Consider the following 13,399-nt stretch of genomic DNA (forward strand, 5'->3'; position numbering starts at 1 on the left):
GGAATGAATGCGGACCAATCGAAACACAGTTCTTGCCGTCTTTTTTCGCCAATCAAGTTGGACGAACATCAATTTAACTGCATTTTGATTGGTTGAACGAATTTGACAGATCTATAAAGTGCGGAATCTAGGATATTTGTTCAGTGATTGACAGATGTTTCTCACTTTGATGGTCTATGGGTCAGAAGTTACGTGATTGGTTATTCTTGGCCTGAATTTGGATTGTTTGGTTATTTCCTCATATGATTTTGACTTTACAAGTCTGTGCTTGTTGAATTTTGTAATCAAAAGTCAAAACCAACGGCCTGTTATTGTGATTGTCATAAAGTGTGCTCCATTGTCTCCATTTCGTATTTCGTTGAAACGTCATGGAAGTTTAACATTTAAATTTTCATAAGTTAATGTCAAAATTGTATTACGTTTTGTGGTCAAAATCATACAAAGTTCCCAATTCGCATACTTGATAATTAGGTGAATTATGGCAGAAGCTGTAAACAGTGAAAGCAGTAATAATGATGACCTCAAGGAGAAATGTTAGTATATCTTCCTTGGAGTAACTGAAATAGGTGTTAACTGTTAATTTTTTTTAGGTGACAGTCCAGAATGTGCTGTTTGTCTTCAACCGTGTGTGCACCCAGCACAACTACCTTGCGGGCATATTTTTTGTTTTCTGTGCGTAAAAGGATTTGCGAACCAAAACAAGAAATGTGCTATGTGCAGGCAGGAAATACCGAGGGATTTCATCGATCAACCGAATTTATTACAACTCCCGGTGTCACTTGATAACGCACAAGGGTTCGATGGAGGATACCAATGGTTTTACGAAGGGCGAAATGGTGAGAATCTCAAACTTTTATGTAAATAAATAAAATAATCGGGTTTAAGGTTGGTGGAAGTATGATGAACGAGCCAACGAGGATATCGAAGAGGCCTATAATCTCTCATTATCCAGCTTCGAATTAATACTTTGTGGTGAATTATATGTAATTGATTTCGTATCTAATTGTCAGTATCCTAAGAAAAGTCCTTGTAAAAAAAGAAGTATTAAGCGAGATAAGTCTGATAATTTGGTTGTGAAAGGCGTTGCTGGATTACGATAGTTTTTATGTAAAATAGAGTATTTATGAAACCTGATGCACGAAATAAAGAATATTAATTATATGTAAATAACCAAGTTAGTGTTTAGCTTTACGTAACGTTTGCAGGGAAATTATATGTTACGAAAATTTCTACAATTTAGATTTAGTAATTTTTTTTCATCTTATTGTATTTGTATATGAATAAAACAACGTGAGTTGTGAAATTTTTCTTAAATGTGTCTTATTTTTTGGCTTTTATTGGAATATACGGCATATTGTAATGTATTTTCTGGGACGGAAAAGAACAACATAAATTCTCTTATAATGGAAAAAAAAATAATTTAGAAGATTTTTTTTTTAAGGATGGCAGAACAAGGAAATTGCCTTCGTTTCGACAGTATCCAAATTACAGAAATGTTAAAATTCGAGGATTCCTTTAATTTTTCGTGGTGTATAATTATAGAAAAAATGATCACCCATAGGAGCATCAGAAAATGTACTTGTACTGTTCTATCGAGAGTTTAGTAGAAAGTACTGAATAATTGTTATTAATTTATGTGTTAACAGTTTCTTATCTCAAAATTCAGGAAACACAATTGATGGTGCAATACCCAAGAACGTAATCAATATAAAATGAAACTAGTGATATTAATTTGTAAATTTCAACTTGATCGAAAGTTTTCCCATTAAAATTTATAATTTTAAATTGAAGTCGAAATTATTATTTAAAATATATGGCTTTTTTATACCAACGTTTTTCTAGGGTGGTGGCAATACGATGAACGTACAAGTAAAGAACTTGAATATTCTTACAAAAACGGTGAAAAAACTTGCGAATTGCTGATTGCTGGATTTCTGTATATCGTGGATCTGGAAAATATGCTCCAGCTGAGACGAAACGATCCATCTCGAAGACGAAGGATTAAAAGAGATCATGCAAATATCCCAAAAAAAGGTAACAAGAAAATCTAAATTAAAATCTACTACTTGAATGTGTGTTTTAAATTTTGTTCACAACAATAAACATCGTGGGCAAAAGGAGGGGTGCATTTTGGAGAATTATCGGTCTATAATTTTTTTTGCGTGTCTGGTGCGTAGAGGCGTGAAATAACAAGCTTTATTACTTCCTTTTAGGTATAGCGGGTCTACGTACCGACGAGGAAAGAAGTATTTTAGATACTTACGAGGAGAGACCCCTCAGCCCTATAGACGGAAGGACTGACAACGTGGTGCCCATCACTCCGTCTAATACACCGCAGAGTCCAACGAGCGGAAGAGAATCTCCAGATCAGGAACAGGATTTGCAGGCTACCGTGGAAAGAATCAGTTCCTTAAGGTTGGACACCAACCCGAATTTAAATGAAACCAGCAACATCCTGAGCGGTATTGTTACAGAAAGTCACCACAGTAGGCGTAGAAGTACGGATTGAATCCAGGCATTGTAACTTTTTTTTTATTGTTCGTTGGAAAATGTTAATTGTGTATATAACTAATAAATTCAATTATAGATATTTATAAAGCTTACTAATTTAATATGGGATGTAGAAATTACATTTAAGATATGACACATAGCGGCCCTGACCAGTCCAAAACTCCAACAATTTTCGAGATTTTCATTTTTTTTCATTTTAGTTCCATGGAAGCCTTTGATAGGTAGGCAACATACAATACAACACATATATAGGGTGTGCCATTTAACGCTCTCTCTGCCAATATCTCCGAAATGAAGAAATTTATTTTAGTTCTGGAAATTGGGGTTGTTAGGTCCCTCGAATAGCTTCAAATTGTAGTTAGAATTGTTAATTCAAATCTTTCTGTATAGATGGCGTGGCGATGAAAAAATTTTTTGTTCTCTGGAACGTGGAAAAGCAGTCCATCTGAAAAATCGTTAAATTTTGAGTAATTTTTGTAATATAAAGTTTTTCCCTATATTTACTTGTTTTCGAGATAAATAAAAATAAAGTCATTATAACAATATTTTAAAAGAATATTGTGTCTCGGAGTGATTTAGATAAAATAATATATTTTCCCGTTATATCATACATATTGAAGTCGACGTATCTCCAAAACAAGTAAATATAGGGAAAAACTTTATTTTACAAAAATTACTCAAACGATCTTTCAGATGGACTGCTTTTCCACGTTCCAGGGAATAAAAAAATTTTTAGTATCGCCACGCCATCTATACAGAAAGATTTGAACTAACAATTCTAAGCTATCCGAGGGACCTAATGACCCCAATTTCCAGAACTAAAATAAATTTCTTCATTTCGGAGATATTGGCAGCGGGAGTGTTAAATGGCACACCCTGTATATTATAGATTGTAGGTAAATTTATTAAAAATTATGTACATATAAATCTTCCTTTATTAGAAAACAAGAACAGTAATATAATTTCTTTACTTTCTAATATGGTTTACCAGCACAAAAAAAGCTCCCTACAACAAATTATTCTCAAAGTTGAGACAAACCGGCTTTTCGATGAGCACTTTAATTTTTTGAAAATTCTTATAAAATTAAAATGCCAGTTTTAATCTAATAATAATCCAGTTTTAATGGATTTATCAGTAATCTATAATACTGTAATGCATAGTTTTAACATTATGCAGCCAAATATACACCCATGTATTGTATGTTGCCTACCCAGCGAAAATTTTGAAACGAAGGAAAAATATTAAAAAATCTCGAAATCTGGTGGAGCTAGAGAAGAACTAACAGTTTTGGATTAGTGAGGGTCGTAAGTGTCTACCTGAATTTTTTTAGAATTATCAGAGTCCTAAAATTTTTTGAGAAAATCCATGGATTTTTCAGACAAAAAATTTTAGGGGCTTGGAAAAATCTGAAAAATTTGCTCTAGACTATAACGGTACTGGTAAATCCAAAACTAAAATAAATTTCTCTTCAGCTCTTGTAATTTTCGAGATATTCAATTTTTTTTCTTCAGGAAAGCAACTTACAAAAAACGACTACATCAGCGTACTTTGCAGCCCAAACTAGATGTAATTATTGGATTTGGAAATGAGTTAAATGATTAATAACTTAAGTTCCATGCATCTTTCAGTTAATTTTGAGTGTACATTTACGTACACGAGTGTAATGTCGAACGGTACATTTGAACTACTTTTCGTAAGTTACAAAATCTCTGTAATTCTATTTCCATTCACATCCAATCAAATTTAATTTAAAATTTTCCCAGTTTTGACTATTCAGTATTGTAAAAACTAAGTACAGGTTTATCTTGTTTTATTACAAATTTTATTTTGATACACAATACGAGATAAATGTTTTCAAGTAATTATTGGATTTGGAAATAAGTTAAATGATTAATAATTTAAGTTACATGCATCTTTCATTAATTTTGAGTGTAAATTTACGTACACGAGTGTAAAGTCGAACGGTACATTTGAACTACGTTTCATAAGATACAAAATCTCGGTAATTCTATTTCCATTCACATCCAATCAAATTTAATTTAAAATTTTCCCAGTTTTGACTATTCAGTATTGTAAAAACTAAGTACAGGTTTATCTTGTTTTGTTACAAATTTTATTTTGATACACAATACGAGATAAATGTTTTCAAGTAATTATTGGATTTGGAAATAAGTTAAATGATTAATATTTTAAGTTTCATGCATCTTTCAGTTCATTTTGAGTGTACATTTACGTACACGAGTGTAAAGTCGAACGGTACATTTGAACTACTTTTCATAAGTTAGAACAAGAACAGTAATATAATTTCTTTACTTTCTAATATAGTTTACCAGCACAAAAAAAGCTCCCTACAACAAATTATTCTCAAAGTTGAGACAAACCGGCTTTTAAATGAGCACTTTAATTTTTTGAAAATTCTTATAAAATTTAAATGCCAGTTTTAATCTAATAATAATCCAGTTTTAATGGATTTATCAGTAATCTATAATACTGTAATGCATAGTTTTAAGATTATGCAGCCAAGTATACACACATGTATTGTATGTTGCCTACCTAGCGAAAGCTTTGAAACGAAGGAAAAATATTTAAAAATCTCGAAAACTGGTGGAGCTAGAGAAGAACTGACAGTTTTGGTTTAGTGAGGGCCGTAAGTGTCTACCTGAATTTTTTTAGAATTTTCAGAGTCCTAAAATTTTTTGAGAAAATCCATGGATTTTTCAGACAAAAAATTTTAGGGGCTTGGAAAAATCTGAAAAATTTGCTTAAGACTATAACGGTACTGGTAAATCCAAAACTAAAATAAATTTCTCTTCAACTCTTGTAATTTTCGAGATATTCAATTTTTTTTCATCAGGAAAGCAACTTACAAAAAACGACTACATCGGCGTACTTTGCAGCACAAACTAGACGTAATCATTGGATTTGGAAATGAGTTAAATGATTAATAACTTAAGTTCCATGCATCTTTCAGTTAATTTTGAGTGTAAAGTCGAACGGTACATTTGAACTACTCTTCATAAGTTACAAAATCTCGGTAATTCTATTTCCATTCACATCCAGTCAAATTTAATTTAAAATTTTCTAGTTCAGACTATTCAGTATTGTAAAAACTAAGTACGGGTTTATCTTGTTTTATTACAAATTTTATTTTGATACACAATACGAGATAAATGTTTTCAAGTAATTATTGGATTTGGAAATGAGTTAAATGATTAATAACTTAAGTTCCATGCATCTTTCAGTTCATTTTGAGTGTACATTATATTATCATTATAGATAAATGTTTTCAAGTAATTATTGGATTTGGAAATAAGTTAAATGATTAATATTTTAAGTTTCATGCATCTTTCAGTTCATTTTGAGTGTACATTTACGTACACGAGTGTAAAGTCGAACGGTACATTTGAACTACTTTTCATAAGTTAGAACAAGAACAGTAATATAATTTCTTTACTTTCTAATATAGTTTACCAGCACAAAAAAAGCTCCCTACAACAAATTATTCTCAAAGTTGAGACAAACCGGCTTTTAAATGAGCACTTTAATTTTTTGAAAATTCTTATAAAATTTAAATGCCAGTTTTAATCTAATAATAATCCAGTTTTAATGGATTTATCAGTAATCTATAATACTGTAATGCATAGTTTTAAGATTATGCAGTCAAGTATACACACATGTATTGTATGTTGCCTACCTAGCGAAAGCTTTGAAACGAAGGAAAAATTTTAAAAAATATGGAAAACTGGTGGAGCTAGAGAAAAACTGACAGTTTTGGATTAGTGAGGGTCGTAAGTGTCTACCTGAATATTTTTAGAATTTTCAGAGTCCTAAAATTTTTTGAGAAAATCCATGTTTTTCAGACAAAAAATTTTAGGGGCTTGGAAAAATCTGAAAAATTTGCTCTAGACTATAACGGTACTGGTAAATCCAAAACTAAAATAAATTTCTCTTCAGCTCTTGTAATTTTCGAGATATTCAATTTTTTTTCTTCAGGAAAGCAACTTACAAAAAACGACTACATCAGCGTACTTTGCAGCCCAAACTAGATACGGTGCCGTCTTTAGATTTAGACTGGACAACACGATTGTAAATAAATCTCCCTTTATTTATAGAACAAATATAATTTCCGCATTTTCTATTGTAGCTTAGCAGTTCACAAAAATAAGACGTGGCAACAACACATCTCACTTACCCAGATAAAAATGTTTTTTTCTCGATACAGCCAGTGCGATCACATGTTAAGGTAGCAACTTTTCTTCTGCTACGTACAACAATAATATATTTTCAAAGTTGAGACGAAACGGCTTTTACATGAACACTTTAATTTTTTTACAATTTTCAAGAACGACAAAATTTTTTTTCTCCCGCTTATAACTTTTCTTTCTATACCCCTAATACAGAACACGGTAGACTCCTTTCTGGTGTTTATATACAGGGTGTCCCACAGGAACTCCATCGATGGATATCTGGTAAACCGCTCGAAGGATTTTTTTGAAATTGTGACAGCCTATCAAGCTAAAATATTTTCAAGGTCATCGTACTTCGGGTTATACCGGAAGTCGATACTAACTTTCTTATTTTAAATGGAACCCCCTGTATATTATTGCAATTTTGAAAAGAGCATCAATTTTTAAATTGAAAATTTATAGCACACTCCAAACTCGACTGTTTCCAAGATATTTTGATTTTTAAGCCAAAATTGACATTGACAAACTGTCGGCAAAATTTAGTTTTCCCGGAAACATAGGTTTGAGCATCTACCATCAAATTCTATTAGAGCAGCGACCCACAAGGAACTAATCTGAAGGTGTGAAAAATACTTAGAAGTTGAGAAGACATTTTGAACATTAATTAAAATAAATTTGACAATTAAAAACCTGTGACAGTTGTCATGTTGATTGTTACTTATCTGTCACGGCCAACCTAAAATGTGTGAAACAATTCGATAATTTTTTTTGACCACCCTGCATAAAAACTGGAAAATGTTCATGTCAAATTTGATAAATTAGTCCAATTTGCATAAAAAAATAAACCTATGTTTCCGGGAAAACTAAATTTTGCTGACAGTCTGCACCTGTCAATTTTTGCTTAAAAAAAAAAAAAAATCTCGGAAACGGTTAATCCTAAGTATGGAAAACTATATGTTTTCAACTTAAAAATGGATGCTCTTTCCAAAATTGCAATAATATACAGGGGGTTCCATTTAAAATAAAAAAGTTAGTATCGGCTTCCGGTATAACCAAAGTACGGTGACCTTGAAAATATTTTAGCTTGGTAGGCCCCACGGTCCGTATCACACCATCACAATTTCAAAAAAATCCTTCCGAGCGGTTTCCCAGATATCCATCGATGGAGTTCGTGGCAGGACACTTTTTGTATGACAATATACTTTGAGGTTATATTTCACAGAGCAACCTACACCAGTAGGCATCACATTTAAGATGACATGTATTTTGTATTTTATAATTCACAAATACAGCTGCGCCCCAGTCACAAGGCACGCTTTGTGCAATGTAATTTTGGAAAGTAGGGTAGTTTAAATGATATACGAAGTAATGTAAAATATTTATTTTGGTAATTACTGAATGAATAGTTGTAATACTGCAAGTAACCGCTACATATATAAATTTGAGAATAAATATTAATAAAACTATTTCAAGAATCAACAAGTTTCGATCGTAAAAAATATAAGTTACATGAATATTACAATGAGTGACAGAAAATTTCATTGTTTCAAATTTACTGCTGTTAAACAACACAGTAAGTCAAATATGATTGAAACTGTAATCCATTATCGGGTGCCGATACAAAAATAATTTCTTTTTGCCAAGCTTCCGGCAAAAAAAAAACAATGATTCGTTCATTCATGAATTAATTTGGCTTCATTTAAAACTACCGTTTGTATCATTTCCTATGACCTGCAAAGCAACTGTACGAGTTCAGTTTTTTAAGTAACAAACAAATCTCGGTCGATGTAATATTTTCCGGTGTATAAAAACAAAAACAATTATTTAAATACAGGACTATATTTCAAGATTCTCATAACTTAATTGCTTTGCTTCGTGTAACATTAAACATGTAACGAAACTTAAAAATTATTTCTTTGGTATATAATGTAAAACGTTAAAACAGAATTAAAATTTACAAAATCAAAGAAAATTACAACAAAATGCTATAAATTACAATACGATTATTTGCGCTTTTGTGTGCTTTGACGAATCACTTGGAATTTTTTTTTAAAATTTGCAAATTATATCACAATCATAATTATTTATGGCAAAACTTATTTATAGCGGCATTTCTATGAATGTTACAATGAACCCGTTCTCTTACGTGTATTCAAAACACGTTAAATTGCCCCGGTGTATTATAATTCAAAGCATTTTGTCGAACAAAGGTTTATTTCCCCTAAAATAATTTAAATATTTACACATTCACCTAGACGCTAAGCAAAATATGTAAATGAGTCAAAAATTGATTTATTAATAAAAAAAAAGTACAATTGAACTAATACAGGTACCTACCAATCCATGAATCAAACAAAATACGTTCTATATAAATTATTCTACGGATAAGATAAATAATATTTTGCATAAGTTATATGTACAGTGTGTAATATTATTCCTCGCCGTCAGACAACGGTAGAACGGATTACTAACAAGGGACTAGTCTAATTTATTGATCGGTATGCTGTTGATTCGATTTGTCTCTCCATACCCACTGTATGGCTTTGTTCATGTTAAAAATCACCCAGGGGAACAGTCCGGCTCCGTTGAAGACTCGACCACACATAAACTTTATGTAATCGGTAAGCTTTATTAAGAAAAATACTTTCATATTTGGACAGAAATTAGCTTTTGTGATGCTAAGGCAGCATTTCGACAACATTCCTCTTATGCTAACATCGTACCAATGAACTCGTATTGGGCTATTTTAAACACCAACATTTTGTGATGTATTCTGTAAATCCCAAATTGATTTAAGACGAAAGAAAACCAAAAAAATAAAACATAATTACAATAATTTTTTTGTTGGACTTTCACCATTCGCACACAACAGCTTATTCGAATAGTTTCAAACGTTTTTTTTTTCCATTATTTCTGACATTAAAAAAAATTTGCTTTATTTCGCCAAGTTCTAGAAAACCTAAACCCAAAAGTACCCTGTATATCTGAAAGGTTAAATAATGTTTATTTATATCATTTTTCTGAAAAGTCATCATCAAAGAATGGGATTTTATCATTTAAAGACCACAGAAAAAAGTCTGTTACGAACAAATTGAAGTTTTATTAAAATACGGTATCTACAATGAAAATTTTGATTGTTAAGAATTTTTTGTGCTATCGATCAAGTGGCTTCCGTTAAGGTAAATATGAAAAAGGCATAAAAATAATCCTAGGTTTGAAATATGCGACGGAATGTTATTTCTTTGGCATATTTAAAGCTAAAAGAGCATAAAAAAAAGGATATTATATTGTCCAAGGTGGATGGCCCCCGTTTATATACAAAACGTACATAAACCCGTCTTTACACTTCCCTTTTATGGAATAATAGTAAGGCAGAAAACTGTGCAGCCTGAATCTGAAATCGAAACGTATTTAGTCAACGATAAATATGTATTCCGTGATTCCCCGAAATTTCAACTGCAAAAGTAATAAAAATAACAAATACCTGGTAGCTAGTAGCTTTAGTTTTTATATACAGATTGTTGGTGCAAATTAAGGCCAAAATTCAAAGAGAACACAGGATTTTTTCTTTGTCGATGTTTCGTCACCTTTATTGTGCGTTTCGAAGATGTTACAGTAAAGGTGACGAAACGTCGACATAGAAAAAAGTCATGTGTTTTCTTTGAGTTTTGGCCTTAATACCCACCAATGACTACCAACAATCTATATACCAAAAATAACGCAAACTTAGGAAAGCAATTACATATACGGTATACATATTTATGAGCATTTAAATGTGGTTCTAACTTAAATATTTATTAACGTAATATAATTTTATACACACAGTTCAAAAAAACAAACGGGAAATAAAACTTTGAACCAAAACCATTCTGGGATGAATAAAAAACAATTTGATTACATTATTTTCACAAAAAATAACAATAAATTTTTTTCGTTTATCTAAACATCGTATGTGCTTGAAAACGGAAAAACAAAGAGTCCGAATTTTGATATTTTTGTCTTACTCCTCAAGTTTCATCCCCCCCCCACCTCCAATGCAATTTGGGACACCCCTTATATTTCGTTGTAACGTTTGCCAGAAAAATAATTGAATTAAAAGTGCTTTTCGAAAAATTTTAACCAACCGTATGGCGAAAAGACAAATTCGCGCTTTCTAAATTAAAAACGTAACTGATCTATCTAGTGGATACTATACTTACTCACTTTTTTTGCTCATAAAATATAATGGCGGCGGAGTTCGTTGTGAGCACGTGTAAAAAGACGGCCTTGACTTTTTTCCTCTCGGGGGTGGTGAGGTGCCTGAGGAGCGAATCCAACAGTAACGAGGCTATCCCGTTCCTGCGGTACTGCTTTAATACCCCCAGCGATAAGATGTACGCTACGTCGGCGTCGGTGAACGACTTCGCCAGTATCCCCGTATCTTCCTCGTTTAAATTGGCGTGAGGCTTTATTTCAGCCACAATCAGTCCGATAATTTGGTGGCCGTAAACGGCGGCCAGGGAATAGAATCTACTAAAGTGGGAAAGAGGAATATTACTAACACAAGAACTTCTACATGATTTACAACGTAAAAAAATAGCTAAAATCGAATGTCTTATAGAAACCGAATAAGAGGTGACATTATGTTTGTTTGTGGTAATTACACATAAATTTTTAATTATTTCTCGGAAAAACCCATCATAGAATGTAATAAATCGATATACAGGGTGTTTCAGAAAAACCACCCGTAAATTCAGGGGGTGATAGTACGACAAAAAATAAGAATTTTTTTTCTTATGAACTATACGTCTATTTCCTCTTGTTTTCGAGATACAGAGCGACAAAATAAAATTTTTTAAATAGAATTTTTACAAAAATTTCCAAACGGCGCGAAATATTTTTATATATTCCGGGGTTTCTAAGGATGCCAAATACGTTGGTCTAATTATTTTGAGAAAAGTCACTTATTTTCTACACCGTAATATTGTAAGAGTTCAATTAAAAACCTTTTTTTCTCGAAAACCATCCACATTAGGAAGTTCTAACAAGAATACATTATTTTTAGAAAATAAAATTGTACATTAGAAATTTGAGCCCGAATGCTAAACCTAACTTCAAAAAAATTAGAACCATGTAGCGTACTTAGCGCCCTCTATGAAATTTCTAAAAAATAATTAGACCAGCATCCTTAAAAACCCCGGAATACCAAATGTCATAAAAATATTTCGCACCGTTTGGAAATTTTCGTAAAAATTATATTTAAAGACAAATAATTGTTATTTTTTGTCGTACTATCACCCCTTGAATTTACGGCAGGTCTTTCAGAAACACCCTGTATATGTACATTACATAATCTAATGTAAGATTAAATTACTCAAAAAAATAAAATAATATGTATATTAATTTGATGAAAACTATTTATTAGCTGGAACATTTTTGAATTATATAAAATACAAACTTAAAATCAGTATTCATACGGATTCACTAATTTAAAGGAAATTTTCTGTGGTCACGATTTTTTATCTTTCTCTGAACATTATCTAATAAATTTATCAGTCGTTCGACATAATGACACTTCCACTTAATAAAATGGAAAGAACACCACTAAAAAAATAAACTCATACCCACTTTTAACTACAAAAAATAATCTTAAAATCATATCTTTTATCTTTTAACAAACAGTTAATAAAAGTGTTTCATTTAACTAATTTTATCTTTCCTTATAACATTTATGTCAATTGTATTATCTACAGTTTTACTTGAGAACCAAACTAAATATGCATATAACGCCATATTCATCAGTAAACATTTTAGGCTGGTGTTGTACTTACCTAGTGCTAGACGTAATTTCTTCGTACCAGTAGAAAGGATATTCAATGGGAAACCAGTCTTGGCACAACGCTCTCACTTCGTCTAAGTCATCAGGGCACAGGAAACGTAGCTGCACATCAGCTAAAGAATACAGAGGTATTCTCTTCTCGTCCATGGCATATATTCCATCTGAACATTTTCCATTAAACTTGTACCTATGAAACGAAACGTTGACAAAGGAAGAGATTAATTAGTACCTATATCAAATATTTCCTGCAGAGGTTAACTCACCAATTTATTTCAGCCATAAATAATTTGTTGGTAAATGATAATTCGTAAGTGGGAAATCTATTTCTCTTTCATTTTTAAACAAAAAAATTTTGACGACTGATAATATCTCGTCATAATAACAATTATCTAGGAAGTGCCATTTGTTTTTATTCCTAAACGAACAATTTCTCCGTTTGCACGTAAGAGGGCGCTACATTTAGCAAGGTCAAACCATAGAAAATGGAACATTAACAGACGACACTAATTGTAACAAGATTTCGCAATGTTGCCAATATAAATCGACCGCGCGCCATTATTCTATGGCTAGAAATTGGCCTCAATGATTTGGGATCGAGGGGGATTATCCCTCTTTATCCTGCCTCATCTCGTGTAGGCCTGGACAGCCTTCGTAGGTGGGCCCCATCCGTCGTCTACCCCGACCGCAAATGCGGCCGGTGTAGGCGCTTTGTGGGACCTCCTTTTGTCCTGGCTGGGCCCCGCCGGCTAGGGCCCTTTCTTCTGGCGCTCTTCTTGCTTCGCCGGCTCGTCTGTGTAAACCCCGGGGGTAGTGTCATGTTTATGTGTGGTATGGTTGGGTAGGGTAGTGCGGCTATGCAGCCTGGGATGCGCTTTGCTAAGG

The 13,399-nt window shown here is 32.4% G+C and overlaps 2 protein-coding genes across 3 annotated transcripts; one reads left to right on the forward strand and one right to left on the reverse strand.

Moving 5' to 3' along the window:
• Nucleotides 1-6: 6 nt before the first annotated feature.
• LOC108915686 (E3 ubiquitin-protein ligase rnf146) lies at nt 7-4,387 on the forward strand. Its single transcript, XM_018721786.2, has 5 exons — nt 7-533; nt 591-836; nt 1,843-2,034; nt 2,214-2,498; nt 4,024-4,387. Exons 1-5 carry the CDS (start codon nt 479-481, stop codon nt 4,074-4,076), a joined length of 831 nt encoding a protein of 276 aa, XP_018577302.1. The 5' UTR covers nt 7-478; the 3' UTR covers nt 4,077-4,387.
• A 4,588-nt stretch (nt 4,388-8,975) lies between these two features.
• LOC108915693 (N-alpha-acetyltransferase 60) lies at nt 8,976-12,964 on the reverse strand. 2 transcript variants are annotated; one of them, XM_018721801.2, is made up of 5 exons: nt 12,781-12,964; nt 12,510-12,704; nt 10,903-11,208; nt 9,983-10,093; nt 8,976-9,320 (listed from the first exon to the last, which is right to left on the reverse strand). In XM_018721801.2, exons 1-5 carry the CDS (start codon nt 12,795-12,797, stop codon nt 9,188-9,190), a joined length of 762 nt encoding a protein of 253 aa, XP_018577317.1. In that variant the 5' UTR covers nt 12,798-12,964; the 3' UTR covers nt 8,976-9,187. The 2 variants fall into 2 exon arrangements, with proteins under 2 accessions (XP_018577317.1, XP_018577316.1); XM_018721800.2 differs by having other exon boundaries at nt 10,903-11,211; nt 12,781-12,962.
• Between the last annotated feature and the right edge of the window lie 435 nt (nt 12,965-13,399).

This window comes from Anoplophora glabripennis, unplaced genomic scaffold (assembly GCF_000390285.2).
Source record: "Anoplophora glabripennis isolate ALB-LARVAE unplaced genomic scaffold, Agla_2.0 scaffold766, whole genome shotgun sequence".
In the NCBI taxonomy this organism is placed as follows: domain Eukaryota; kingdom Metazoa; phylum Arthropoda; class Insecta; order Coleoptera; family Cerambycidae; genus Anoplophora; species Anoplophora glabripennis.

Excerpts from the sequence above, each read along its gene's own strand:
- LOC108915686 (XM_018721786.2), top strand. The coding sequence starts at position 479 with ATGGCAGAAGCTGTAAACAGTGAAAGCAGTAATAATGATGACCTCAAG. Across the intron at positions 534-590 it reads TGATGACCTCAAGGAGAAAT|GTGACAGTCCAGAATGTGCT; the intron begins GTTAGTATATCT and ends AATTTTTTTTAG. Across the intron at positions 2,035-2,213 it reads TGCAAATATCCCAAAAAAAG|GTATAGCGGGTCTACGTACC; the intron begins GTAACAAGAAAA and ends ACTTCCTTTTAG.
- LOC108915693 (XM_018721800.2), bottom strand. Across the intron at positions 11,212-12,509 it reads GAAATTACGTCTAGCACTAG|TAGATTCTATTCCCTGGCCG; the intron begins GTAAGTACAACA and ends TTCCCACTTTAG. Across the intron at positions 9,321-9,982 it reads CATCCACCTTGGACAATATA|CGATTACATAAAGTTTATGT; the intron begins ATATCCTTTTTT and ends AATAAAGCTTAC.